The 14519-nt window shown below is 42.4% G+C and overlaps 1 protein-coding gene across 7 annotated transcripts in view; it reads right to left on the bottom strand.

The window, feature by feature from the left end:
• Positions 1 to 14519, bottom strand: part of LOC127416091 (protein PRRC2C-like) — a 73905-nt gene that overhangs the window by 26680 nt on the left and 32706 nt on the right. For 5 of the 7 annotated variants that reach the window (XR_007893038.1, XM_051655224.1, XM_051655227.1 and 2 more), the window contains 6 exons: positions 5291 to 5383; positions 5112 to 5210; positions 3869 to 4055; positions 3385 to 3585; positions 2009 to 2130; positions 33 to 190 (listed from right to left, as the gene is read on the bottom strand). Coding sequence is in view for 6 of the 7 variants with exons in the window: in XM_051655224.1 (XP_051511184.1) it covers positions 33 to 190; positions 2009 to 2130; positions 3385 to 3585; positions 3869 to 4055; positions 5112 to 5210; positions 5291 to 5383 (860 nt within the window). In the remaining variant the exon portion in view is untranslated. The remainder of the gene's footprint in view (positions 1 to 32; positions 191 to 2008; positions 2131 to 3384; positions 3586 to 3868; positions 4056 to 5111; positions 5211 to 5290; positions 5384 to 14519) is intronic. The other 2 variants (XM_051655226.1, XM_051655225.1) reach the window with 1 other exon arrangement.

Below are 14519 nucleotides of genomic sequence, written 5' to 3' on the forward strand. Positions count from 1 at the left end.
GACTGAATGCTGCAGAAGAGCTCTGAAATTACCAGATGTTCAGGCTGCAGTACCTGTAGGTCTGAATGGAGGAGCTGAAGAGGTCTTGAGTTTGAGACACAGGAGGTCCGGTGTTGAGGCCCAGCTGGGCCTGGTGCTGCCCCTGCAGAGGAGCGTAGATGGGGATGGGGATCTGCTGCACTGCCGTGGGCTACAGGGAAACAATCATAACCCATTAAAAAGCTTTTCAATCAACCTACATAACCTAACACAATAAAGCCCTGTTTGGACAGGATTCGTTTTACGGACATGCGTATGTTAAGTAATTATAAGGGATGCACCGATATGGTATTTCTGTGCCAATACAGATAATTCACATTTATTGTGGCTGATACCGATATATATATTTTCAATCCTTTATCCTGGAAGATGGAACTGCTAGCTAAGTCATTAAAAGCCTCTCATTTGAAAAATAAGTGTCATTTAAAAGCTTGGAATTTGGACTAGCTGCTATTTAAGGTTTATCGGATGTAACATGAACCAGAAATGTGCCTATATTACAGATGTATGCTGATGTAAATGAAAAACGGCAATACACTTGCATAACTTATATGGTGCTTACAGTAAACCTGATAAATCGCTCACAGAAAGAGAATAATAAACTTCTAACATCTGTAATAATGCATTAAATTAAAATGAGGCGATAAACAGCACATTAAACAACAAAACACACAATACAAACCCTAATCTCTGTATATATGGTGCATTATTTTTGCTAGCAGCCAGGCTGTGAGTGCAGTAACAGTTTTGTAACAGTTCCATTTGTAATGTGATCACAATCATCATAATGGGAAAAGGTAACATCAAACAGATTGAATAGTCATGAGTAGTAACGTTAGAAAACTCTTAAAATACAACAAGCACATTCGTTTCTCTCAAAATAATGTTTTTAGCTACCTCATATCACTCTGTGAGGATTATTTCAAGATCTATGCACCAAGTTAGGTTGTGTTTGGGCTTGTTTTATTCGAAATACTGCACTGTACGTGTAAAAGTGCTATTTCCCATATTCTGTTTATGTTTCATGAAGTAATAAGCGAAAAAGATTGCCCCCAAAAAATCGTAATGTCTGTAATTGTACACTGTCGAATTACATGGGATTAGCGATGTCTGTACCAATCGCACAGATACTGCAAGTGTGCCTACTGCATTTACGCACTGCCGACACACATAACCAATCCATTCGAAAATGTATTTAGCTGTGCTGATTAATTATGCAGGGAATATTAAACATTATCATATCACTGTATCTGGGATTAGTAAAAGAGATTGATTGGAATATCTGGCAAATTACCAGAGCCTGTAATCCTATATTAAACTCTTGAATTAAAAATATTGACAAACGTGTTCACACTATATAATTATATTTGTCTCTCCAGAAAATATGATCGGAAACGAGGGGCTACCATGTCTGAACAAAATACACACTTACACAATTTCCCCATTCACAATGCTGAAATCACAAAATTACACACTAATGCACCTTTCCAATTTTTATAACCACAAGATAATCTGCTTGTTTTTTCCTCTTTTACATGGGTAAATAAACACTCGACAGCATAAAATGCTTGAGAACACTTTTTAGATGTCTTCTCATTGGCCAACATCCACTTCAAACACTTGGACAATTTGAGAAACATCGATAGTTAAAGGGCTCACAGGCTGTCCAGAGTAGATTCAGAGGGATTTGTATAACCAGGGGTCATTTTTTCCGGCCGTTTCATAGAAGACAAAAGCCGCTGGAAACTTTCAGCGCGGGGACGTGCAGTAAGTAAAAATTACTGACATGACCAATGCGCACAGGAGTAAAATTAAGGAGAAGCTCTAGTAATTATTACATTACCCCATGTCCACCTATATAAATAATCCCATCCAAAATGGTCTTAAGGCTCTTTATTAGACAGTGCAAGATAATGATTTAATAGGTTGATCCTGGTGGTTGAGGGAGGAACACTGCAGAGGTTTATACCTGTGAGAGTCCAGGCTGAAAGCCTTGCTGTTGGGCTATAGAGGGAGGAGCCAGGCGAGGGTGAGGCGTACTGAACAAGTGGCTGGTGTCCATGTAGAAGGCTGGGATTTGGGCTGCAGAACCTACAAAATTAGAAACAAACGAACTTGAAAGTTGTTCAAACCACTAACACAGAAACTAAGAAAGTTTACCAAAAATTTTGGTAGGAAAAAGGCTCAATGCTTGTTGTAAAAGGGGTAGGTCAGACTCTATTCTGATTGGATTAGTCACATTTAAAACCACTGAAAAATTTCCAAGGGAGTTATTAAAAGCCTAAAACCTTTACCATTATGAAATAACTACAGTGCAGGCCTCTGATGGCGTATTGCTATAAACAGGGTTCATACATGTATCATTCAATGAAAATCAAGGACTTGCAGGAACCTTTCTCAGCACCAATTTTTCATTTAAGGACTTCACAGAAATGGTACTCTCATTTCAGATTGAGCGTTTTTGTTGCACATTAACGAGAGAAGAGTTGCATGGTTTCTTTAATCGCATCTGCACATGTCTGACTAGAATTAATGTTTCTTCTCACTTTTTGATTAACAACTGATTGTAAAGAACAGTAAGGATATTAAGAGAGATATTATTCAATGACAACTGATTGCTTGGATGCCATCTTTGATGGACACATTAAATGATGCACTGTCATGTTACACTCGTCTAAGGGAGGATATTGTGTCTACAGTCTGTGGTAAAGTCAAAGTTCACCTCATTAAATGCGGTGTAAATGTAACTGACATATTACGCCTCAAACTGAAGCGATGGTGACATACATTCAGCCAATCCATGAGTTAAATTTTCTTCAGAGTACGCGTTCTTGCGACGCAGCACGTATTGAAAGATTATCGTCACTACACAATCACTGGCCAGTGGTTAATGAAAGACATTTTTGTCAACAAATGCAAAATTTGTTCGCATATGTGAGTTGTAGAGGTCTGTGTGTACACACTGATGTTTGCAAACAACACAAAGCACAGACCTTTGTTTTTTACCCGCCCCACACGTCAACTAAAAATCAAACTAGCTGTGATTGGTCACTTTTCATGTCAGTCAGATGGCCTCTTTCAATCTCGGGTGGCTCAAATATGTGCACTGTGAGTGGGAGATATTGCAAAAACAATTAAAAGATGTATGGAAAATGAATGTATTTCTCAGGCACGCTAAATGTATAGAAATTTTTCGTGCTAATTTCAAACACTTAAGTACTTTTCAACAAAAGCCGATTTTCCAGGCATTCCAGTACTTAAATTTCCTTGTGTAAAAAAAACAAACACAAAAAGACTAATTTACTGAGAGTCACATGAGTGAGATATGTACTTTAAACCATTTACCTGCTGCAGACTGGGATACGAACACCTGTGGTGTCTGTTGCTGCTGTGGTAAGAGTGAGGGCACACAACCCAGTTGGGAGAAGTTACTGCTGGATATTCCTGAACTTTGCAGCTGCTGGGGTTTCACCTTGCAGATGTTGGGAGGGTCAGACGCTGATGTACTTTTTGTGCTGAGAGAGGACGTTGTGTAGGTAGCAGATCCTGTTGAAAAAAAACAAAAAACAAATCCTAACTTTGAAACTCTACCCATGTTGGTCTAATACTTTTACATACTGTACCAACACCAACTATTCAACTCCGGTCCAGAAGGGTCACCATCCTTTAGCTCCAACCCTAATCTTTTTCAACAATATAATCAAGGTCTTGAGGATTACTTGAAAAATCCAGGCAGTTGTATATGATTAGGGTTACAGCTAAATTCTGCAGGACGGTGGCTCTCCAGGACCGGAGTTTAATCGCCCCGGCATTAAGAATGTACTCCTACCAGACAAAGAGGTACTGGGGGTGACGGAAGCCACAGGTATCTGAGGTACTGAAGCACTGGAGAAGGAGTTGAAGGAGGCACTGCCTGCTCCTCCTCCACTGGTGATGGGGGAGGCAGAGGAGGTGACAGGCGAGCTCTTCTCTCCGAGATTGGGGGAGTTTTCCCATGCCTTACGTGCTGACTCCATCTGCAGGAACACAGTGAGAAGCTTTACGTTGAAGAAGAAATGAAGGATGCTGATATGGGTGATAAGAAGTCAAGCAAACTACTGAAAGGATACACACAACTACATCTCACAGGCCATATCTCGGAAAACAGGATTTTCCTTGCTCTTTCGAAATAAAAGTTTAATGTATTACGCAGACATACTCTTAATTAGAGATGGGCATGAGTCATTTTGTTTACTTGAGTTTTCTAAGTAAGTGACGTGGGTCTATATTGTTGGTATATGTACATAAATATGAGACGGACATTTTTGGCCGCTGCATTGAGTCTTATTGTTGTTCTAGTGTCTTGCATATTCATTATAATCTAGGCTGTTATAATGTTGTCTGTTACAAAAGTACAAAAAAACAGCATAATCAAAATATCATGTATCATATATTATCGTGAAGACTCTCTGGCCAACTCCATGAAAGAATGGCCAGAAAGCACATCTCTCACTTTCTGCAGGTTACTGTTATCTTAAGTGCGGACCACTTATTTTGCAGTGGCTGGCTAAACATTATTTTCAGACTGCAGTTGGCTTGACTGGAGATGCCATAACTGTTGTGTTTTTAATAAGCCATGTCAAGTTGAAAATAGTTTTGAAAACTTTGCGTTCTGTTCCATAGTTACGCTCTAACTTTAAAATAGGAATAACTTGCCTCGTGTGCGTGCCCCTCTCTGTGTGTTGAGAGCAGTCTTTCGAATTTCAAATGCAGTGAAAAGTCACGTCACGCATGATCATTATCGATCATCATTTTCATGATTGGTTATTGCTGTCACTTCTGAGTACTCGTGCCCATCCCTACTCTAAATGATCACAATGCAAAGCTCCCTCCCCGGTCCACCCAGGCCATTTCTGGAAACAAAACAGCTGGTTCAGAATTCTTTATGGTTGTGACATCTGAACTAAAATTTTAATGTACAAAAACCTTGATTAACATTAGGAAATATCAGGGTAAAAAATGCCAGAGGTGTAGAATATGTGCCTTTTAAGTTTTATTTGACAAAATGTGCATGAAAGCTGTGCATGTCTTACTTTTAGTGTGAGGTCGACAGTAGCAGGAGAAACTGTGGCAAGGCTGGAGCTCTGCTGAAGGGCTTCTCTTCGTGGAAGAGGCAATGTGTGAGGAAGGACCTGAACCAACACAAACAAGAGAGTGATTAGAACACAGAGAAAAACTACACGCACACACACACAAGCACAGAAGCACTTACAGGTGTCACGAGGTTCTCCTCCATCTTTGTCCCTGCAGAGGGGACATTGTCAGTCAACGAGGAGGACGGGATTGTGTAGTCCGTCACGGATTCCTGCACAACATACAGAGAACACAGTCAGAACTACTGAAACAACAACAAAAAATTATCACCGACACTAGGGATGAGCATTATCAATTAATTTTTTTGTAGAGTACTCTAACCCCAAAACAATGAGTAATCGATTACTTGTACATTAAAATGTAAATAAAAAATAACAAGTATGCCACAGTTGTAAAATATGTTTATTTAAATGGATATTTCACCCCAAAATAAAAATGCTCTCATTATTTACTCACCCCCATGATGTCCAAGGTGTGTATGTGACATGATCACTTTTGATGCAAAAAATAATAAAATCAATATTTAAATACTTTTTAAATCATAGCTTCCAGTCAGCAGTGTTAAAAAAAGTTATTGCGTGTCTCACGTGCCAAACACGATTACGACACGCGCATACCTCTGCTGACCGGAAGCGATGATTTAGAGTTAAACCTGGAAGAGCAGTGCTGTTTACAACTGAGAAGGAATGCTATACAGAAGCTTGGTTGGTTTTGGTTTAGATCTGTATTTGAATCCATTTGTTTACTCACAGTGGTGCATCTGTGTGCTTATCCTGAATGTCTCAACAAAGAGGAGTGCATGGGATTACATCCATAACATGCCAACACAAATATGTCACATGAGAGACTGCATGTGCTACACCCTCTCACAAAGCTTACTGGAAGCGAAAATTAAAGTTAAAAAGTACTTAAATATTGAACTTTTTCACAACAAAAGCGATCTTGTCGCTTTAGAAGACATTAATTTCACCACTGGAGACGTATTGATGACATTTATGCTGCCTGTCTGTTCTTTTTGGAGCTTCAAAAGTCTGATCATCATCTACTTGCATTTTAACAATCAACTGAGCTGAGATATTTTTCTGTTTTTCTTCAAATATGTTCTGGTGAAGAAAGAAAGTCATACACACCTGGGATATCATGAGGGTGAGTAAATTATGAGAGGAATTTCATTATTGGGTGAACTAACCCTTCAAATGTTACCAAGAACAGAACTTCAAACTATGCTTTTCTTTATGGAAAAATAAAATAAAATGTATGCATTAATAAGTGAAAAAAACAACAACAAACAAAAAATAACAATAAAACACATTTGCACTCACCCGGAGCTTACACAGAAACCAATACTGATGCCATTAGGGTAAAGCATATGTAAACTGAGTCTTCATAAGACTGTCACATTGGTATTGTTTTACATGAGGGGGAGGGGGATTTTTTCCCCTTTTTCACCCAATTTGGAATGCCCAATTCCCAGTGCGCTCTAAGTTCTCGTGGTCACGTAGTGATTCGCCCCAATCCGGGTGGCGGAGGATGAATCCCAGTTGCCTCCGCGTCGGAGACCATCAACCCATGCATCTTATCACGTGGCTTGTTGAGCACATTGCCACGGAGACATAGCGCGTGTGGAGGCTTCACACCATCCACCGCGGCATCCGCGCTCAACTCACCACGCGCCCCACCGAGAACAAACCACATTATAGCGACCACGAGGAGGTTACCCCATGTGACTCTACCCTCCCTAGCAACCGGGCCAATTTGGTTGCTTAGGAGACCTGGCTGGAGTCACTCAGCACACCCCGGTGATTCGAACTAGCGAACTCCAGGAGTGGTAGCCAGCGTCTTTTACCACTGAGCTACCCAGGCCCAGTTTTACATGTTCTTATTCAGAAAAACAAGTGGTGAATGCTGGCTTTTTAGAAAATGCACATACACTATATTGCCAAAAGTATTCGCTCACCCATCCAAATAATTGAATTCAGGTGTTCCAATCACTTCTATGGCCACAGGTGTATAAAATGAAGCACCTAGGCATGCAGACTGCTTCTACAAACATTTGTGAAAGAATGGGCCGCTCTCAGGAGCTCAGTGAATTCCAGCGTGGTACTGTGATAGGATGCCACCTGTGCAACAAGTCCAGTCGTGAAATTTCCTCGCTACTAAATATTCCACAGTCAACTGTCAGTGGTATTATAACAAAGTGGAAGCGATTGGGAATGACAGCAACTCAGCCACGAAGTGGTAGGCCACGTAAAATGACAGAGCGGGGTCAGCGTATTCTGAGGCGCATAGTGCGCAGAGGTCGCCAACTTTCTGCAGAGTCAATCGCTACAGACCTCCAAAGTTCAAGTGGCCTTCAGATTAGCTCAAGAACAGTGTGTAGAGAGCTTCATGGAATGGGTTTCCATGGCCGAGCAGCTGCATCCAAGCCATACATCACCAAGTGCAATGCAAAGCGTCGGATGCAGTGGTGTAAAGCACGCCGCCACTGGACTCTAGAGCAGTGGAGATGCGTTCTCTGGAGTGACGAATCACGCTTCTCCATCTGGCAATCTGATGGACGAGTCTGGGTTTGGCGGTTGCCAGGAGAACGGTACTTGTCTGACTGCATTGTGCCAACTGTGAAGTTTGGTGCAGGGGTGATTATGGTGTGGGGTTGTTTTTCAGGAGCTGGGCTTGGCCCCTTAGTTCCAGTGAAAGGAACTCTGAATGCTTCAGCATACCAAGAGGTTTTGGACAATTCCATGCTCCCAACTTTGTGGGAACAGTTTGGGGATGGCCCCTTCCTGTTCCAACATGACTGCGCACCAGTGCACAAAGCAAGGTCCATAAAGACATGGATGAGCGAGTTTGGTGTGGAAGAACTTGACTGACCTGTACAGAGTCCTGACCTCAACCCGATAGAGCACCTTTGGGATGAATTAGAGCAAAGACTGCGAGCCAGGCCTTCTCGTCCAACATCAGTGTCTGACCTCACAAATGCGCTGCTGGAAGAATGGTCAAAAATTCCCATAAACACACTCCTAAACCTTGTGGAAAGCCTTCCCAGAAGAGTTGAAGCTGTTATAGCTGCAAAGGGTGGGCCGACGTCATATTAAACCCTATGGATTAAGAATGGGATGTCACTTAAGTTCATATGCGTCTAAAGGCAGGTGAGCGAATACTTTTGGCAATATAGTGTAGCAGTCAAAGGCAAATGCACAAAGGAAAATCATATTCAAGTAGTGTTCTCTTTCTAATATTCATTTGGTATCTCACTATGGGTAACGCCTCGGGCGTAGCCAATTCTGGAAGCACCAATAACACCCAGTCTGTCAGCTGACAGACCACAGCAGTGATGAGGGAATCCCACCTCTATATATAAACCACTGTCATAGGTGCCTACTTCAATCTCGTTCTCTTCCTCGTGAAGATCATTGGAAGCTTTCCTCAGCAGGACTCGTAAGAAATGGTCACTTAATTCATCAGGCAAGCTGTTCAGGCATGTCGCAGAATGCGGCTGTTCTTTTCGCGAGGGTCGCGTGAACCAGCGCATCGAGGCGTGTTTGCGTTTTTCTGTGGATATTCTGTTATAGATACTACTTCTACGGCAAGAGGATTAACACAGAATCAAGTGGCACATGTTCTTGAGTTCGGGTTCTGTCATGGCAACTGCGAGCTCACTCAGCGGTGGAGTGAAGGGGAAGGATCCCTCCCATCCGTGCGCTTGTGGATCTATGATCTCGCCGAAGGATTCCCACCCGCTATGTATCGCCTGTCTGGGGGTCAGACATGCACGCAATCCCCAGTGTTGCACGCATTGTTCCCGTTCTGTATGGAGAGTTTTGGAAAGGTGTGTACGGGTCACGGCATCAAATAATAAGGATCCTTATTTTTCTCCACCGCCAGCGGAGAAAGGCCTCCCAACACAGCTGCAAGGACAGCGCAGCAGGGGCAATCTCACCGGCAAAGTCTTCCCCGATCTTCCTCCCCTCTTTGAATCAGCTTCTTTGGTGGGGGACAGGGAAGAGGAGGAGGATAATGCTGATGATCGTTTTTTGGAGGACGATGGCGGGAGAATAAAGGTGATGCCATTCTCCCCGCTCTTCCTCCTTCCCGGCCAGGTAGCGCGATGAACGCGTCCCCCTCTCCTGTCCAAGGAGAGCTGGACCTTATTGAGATGTGTAGGAGGGTGGCAGTCAAGCTCTCCATCGACTGGCCATTGCAGCACACTGGCCAGGGTACAGAGAGGGATCTGTACGACAGCAAATGGCTGCCGTCTCGTGCTGCCCTGGTAAAGCAATTTATTCCAGCCGTTCCATCATGTATCGTGGATGCATGTATCACAGAGTGCCTGTTAAAGGTTACTCTACACTGGATGTGCACGAAATGGAGGATCTGTGGATGTCCAGCCCCCCTCTAGTCAAGTTGTCGATGGCGAATCACTTTCTCCCCGATCGGTGGGTAGTTTTTCCGTCTGCTCCCACTTCATTGCTGGGACAGATGGAGAGATAGTTGGCCTCCATTTACCAAAAGATCTACTGATCCTCAGCCCTAGCTGTAAGGGCTCTTAATGCCACCTTGCTCCTCACAGCATATCAGACCGAGTTGGAGGAGATGGGTCAACAGATCGATGCGGGGGCACCAGATGCGGCGTTGTGGGAAGAAATTTGCGTTATTGCGGATCTCAACCTATGTACATCAAAAGGGGTTGTCCAGAGCTGCAGCCACAGCATGGGTCTCGCCGTTGTGGGCGAACGGGCTATTTGATTCTCTCTATCTGGACTATCTGAGAATGAGAAGACAGATTTCCTCGATGCCCCAGTGTATCCAAAAGCCCTTTTCGGGGCTACGGTGTCCACAATGCGGCAGCAGTGTGATTTGAGGAAAAAGAATTGGGAAGCGTTTGAGACCTGCCTTCCCCGAAAATCCACTGCTCGCCCCCCGCAGCCATCATGTTCCGGGTTCACAACCCATTTTACAGGTGGACAATCTGGTTTCAGAACACAGACCAGGCCTCCCTCGCCGCCCCAGCAGTCAGGGCAGGGAGGGGCACAGCCAAAACAGCCCCAGCCGAGAAGCAAGGCTTCTTTTGCGGCGGCCAAACATCGTCCGTCTAACCCTCAGGGGAACAAGAATAGACAGCAGTGCGTGAAAATAAAATCACAAAATAATACCGAACTCAGAGCTGCAATCCCCAGCTCTGCCGTTAGATGGTGCCACAGCACCATCAATGAGTGAGTGCTACAGCGGGCCCCTCTCTGTTCACGCAGAAAGTTGCCGCATGCGCAGTTCATCCCTGGGTTTTATCTACAATAAAATGGGGTTATTGGCTGCAATTCGTTGTAAAACCACCTCTGTTCAACAGTGTGTTAATGTCAATAGCAGGAGTCAGCTCAGATTTTAGAGGAGATAGCTAATTTTCTGAGCAAAAGAGCAATAAGGAGGACAGCTGTCAGGGCTTTTACTCCATGTATTTTGTCATCTCCAAGAGAGGAAGTCTCTGTCCCATTCTGGATTATCGAAACCTCAACAAATACATCAGAAGGTACAAGTTAAAAATGCTTGCACTCAAAACACTCCGTTTATTCGTCCCAGAGACTGGTTTACATCAGTTGATCTGAAGGACGTGTATTTTCATGTGGGCATCTACCCGTCACACAGAAAATATTAAATAAATTCCTAAGATTTGCCTATTAGGGAATAGCTTACAAATTTTTTAATGGTGCCTTTCAGACTTTCATTGGCACCGAGAGTCTTCAGCAAGTGTGTGGAGGCAGCGCTAACGTCACTGAGGTTAACAGGTCTCAGGGTGTCTGCTTATCTAGACGATCTACGTTAGTATCTCATTTAGCGAATTTGGGATTCAAAATAAATTAGACAAAAAGCTATCTGATGCCCTCAGAAGAAATAATTTATCTGGGTCTCAGGTTGAACTCCGATCAGTATAGAGCGTTTCTGTCAGAGGAACGCATCGGATTGATTTGCGGTTGTTTGTCCCTTTTCAGAAAGGGAAAAGTCTCATTCAGGTTGTGTCTATGCCTATTGTGTCTGATGGCCTCAACAGTGTCAGTCGTTCCTTAGCGACTACTGCCAATGAGCACTTCAGCATTGGATTGCAGTGCAGTACTTGTGTCCTCGTCGACCCTTAAATTGCAGAGTAAGAGTGACGTCAGAGGGGATGCTCATCTCCATCACAGGAGAATCCCTGCTTTCCTTCACGGGGGAACCCCTTTGGGGGCGGTCTCTGAGGAAAGTGGTGTCAACAGACGCATCACTCACAAGTTGGGGAGTGGTGTGCGAAGGCAGAATAGTGAATGGGGTTTGGCCCGCATCACTACAGAATGCGCACAAACTTTCTGGAGTTACTGGAGTTAGCATTGAAGCACTTTGTACAGTTCCTTCAAGGCCACGATGTCTTAGTCAGATCGGACAACACAACCGTGGCATATATAAACAGACACAAAATCGGCTTGTAATGTGGAAATTTACTTGAATACAATGCGTCAATACCTGCTTGTCTGCAGGTTTATGAGGGGCACAAGACGTTTGAACAGGGTGTCAAAACCACTAGTTCCATCATGAGATCTGTCTGTGGTCCTGAACGTGCTTTCTCAGCCTCCCTTTGAGCCAGTTGAAAGTATACAATTAAAGCTCCTTTCACTAAAGGCAGCTTTATTATTGGCATTAACAACTGCAAAGCAGGGTTAATGAACTACATGATTTGTTAGTTCTTCACTCTTGTATGCCTTTTGCGGTGGATTTTAGTGTCTCTTAATAAAATTCATCCTTTGTGCCTAAGGTGAGCAACTCCACACTCAGCTGTAAGCTGATTTGCTAACTTGTCACCCACCGCCTTTTTCCTTGGCAGAGGACAAGCAGCTTCACTGTTTGTGTCCAGTTCGTACCCTGTACATGGAAAGAACGAAGGCATTGAGGAAGAGTAATCAGCTTTTTGTTTCTTGGGCTGATTCTTGTAAGGGCAGACCCATATTCACAACAGCGCCCGTCTCATTGGGTAGTAGAGGCTATTATATTAAGTTATAATAATTCTTGGGCTGCGATCTCTGGAGGGCTTGAGAGCTCATTCTACCAGAGGCGTGGCTACCTTGTAGGTGCTGTTTGAAAGCATTTCAGTCCAAGACATATGTGCAGCTGCGAGTTGGGTATCACCTCACACTACTGTACGATTTTATAGACTGGAGGTCACAGAGCCATCATTGGCACATTCAGTCCAGGTGTGGGTAGTCAATCTGACAATTGAACCTGTCAAATCCATGTGATTATCCCCCAAGACTAAACATACATCTCAATTTTGATCCAAATCACACATTGCACACAGAAGAAATGTGACCGTTCAATATATCAAAATTTGTTTGCAATTTAGCATCTTCAATGTCTTGGCATAATGCTGTCTAAATGTGTTGACAGTCTCATGAATCATCTAGGAGTATTTAAAAGTTCAGAGACAGAAATAAAAAAATAATCCAAAATGACCGACTTTCTGTTGGGCGGACCTAATGACTATAATTATGAAAGTTGTCAACCTCTTCGTGGTCGCGATTAGTGGTTCTCGCTCTCAATGGGGCGCGTGGTAAGTGTGCGTGGATCGTGGAGAGTAGCATGAGCCTCCACATGCTGGAAGTCTCCACGGTGTCATGCACAATGAGCCACGAGATAAGATGCGCGGATTGACTGTCTCAGAAGCGGAGGCATCTGAGACTTGTCCTCCGCCACCCGGATTGAGGTAACCGCGCCACCATGAGGACCTACTAAGTAGTGGGAATTGGGCAATCCAAATTGGGGAGAAAAGGGATAAAAAAAAAAAAATAAAATAAAAAAAACATGCCAAGTGCCTCAAAAACACCCAAATATAGGAAGAAAGGAATAACAACAATTAATGCATTGCCATGGCAACAGTATTTAACCCTCTGGGGTCTGAAGGTGTTTTGGGCCCTGGAGAATTTTTGTCATGCCTTGACATTTGTGCTTTTTTCATTTGCTTAAAATCTTTTTTTTTTAAGTTAAATAATGAATGGCTAAAGTCTGATAACACTGTATTCAGCACAAACTGGGCTACAATAATATGTGAACAACATGTATGTACATGTTTGTATTTTTGAGAAAATAACATTTATGCATGGTTTTTGAAAAAACAAAAATTTTAAGTCACTGAAATAAGGCCATATAACACATACTAAACATTTGTTCACAAGACTTTTGAGAACTGGAGAATCTTGTAGCCTAGAGTTTTTGCTATAAATTTATGTGAAAACCATCCTGATCACTCTCTCATACAAAACAATATAGTCATTTAACTTTTGTAAGACACTTTTAGTGTTAGAAAGGCCATATGCGAGGAGGCGTGGATGATCATGAATATTGATGTGATTCACACCTGAGGAGACAAAGACCCCTCCCCTGAGAGAGAATGAATGTGAGGAGACTTAATGACTGAATGTATTGTTTGTAGCTTATTCACAAAATAAGTTTAAGTTATAAGTAATCTGACTATACATTTTCTTTACATAAAGACTTAAACTTTAGACATACACTACCGTTTAAAAGTTTTAGATCTGTAAGATTTTTTAATGTTTATAAAAGAAGTCTCTTCTGCTCACCAAGGCTGCATTTATTTGATCCAAAATACAGCAAAAACAGTGATATTGTGAAATATTTTTACAATTTAAAATAACTGTTTTCTATTTGAATATATTGTAAAATGCACTTTATTCCTGTGATCAAAGCTGAATTTTCAGCATTATTACTGCAGTCTTCAGTGTCACATGATCCTTCAGAAATCATTCTAATATGCTGATTTTCTAAAATGGGCATATTTACAGCACATTTTACACATTTACACCCGAACAAATATTTGCAAGCACAAGCTTCATTGATAATGAGGCAGCATAAACACTAGTTAAAATATAAATCTAAACATTCATATTATATCATATTTATATCATACATCATGCAATTTAAATACCTTCTTTAGCCGAAACAACATTTAAATGTAACTAAAACTTGCCTATTCGGACATATTTCAAATTTCAATACTCTGAATACCGGCTGGCAAGTCTGGAAATAGTCCAACTAGTAAAATATGTCCATGTTTATATAAAATAGCATGTCAACTAATATACAAGTAAAACTACATGACTTACTCATCCGAAATTGTTTCCTCAGCTGGATCAAGTCGCTCTTCAAAATGCAAACGTTCATCGGAGTCCCGCTCTTCTTCTGAGGAAAATGTGAACCCTTCGTCACTATCCAGGAGCTTCCTCACCTGTGTAGCGTGCCATCTTCCAAACGCGCAGAAAAGTGAAAGAACTTGATGCTTTTTAAGGCATTGTTGGGGGGCGTTTACCATT

The sequence above is a fragment of the Myxocyprinus asiaticus genome, chromosome 25 (assembly GCF_019703515.2).
Source record: "Myxocyprinus asiaticus isolate MX2 ecotype Aquarium Trade chromosome 25, UBuf_Myxa_2, whole genome shotgun sequence".
NCBI lineage: Eukaryota > Metazoa > Chordata > Actinopteri > Cypriniformes > Catostomidae > Myxocyprinus > Myxocyprinus asiaticus.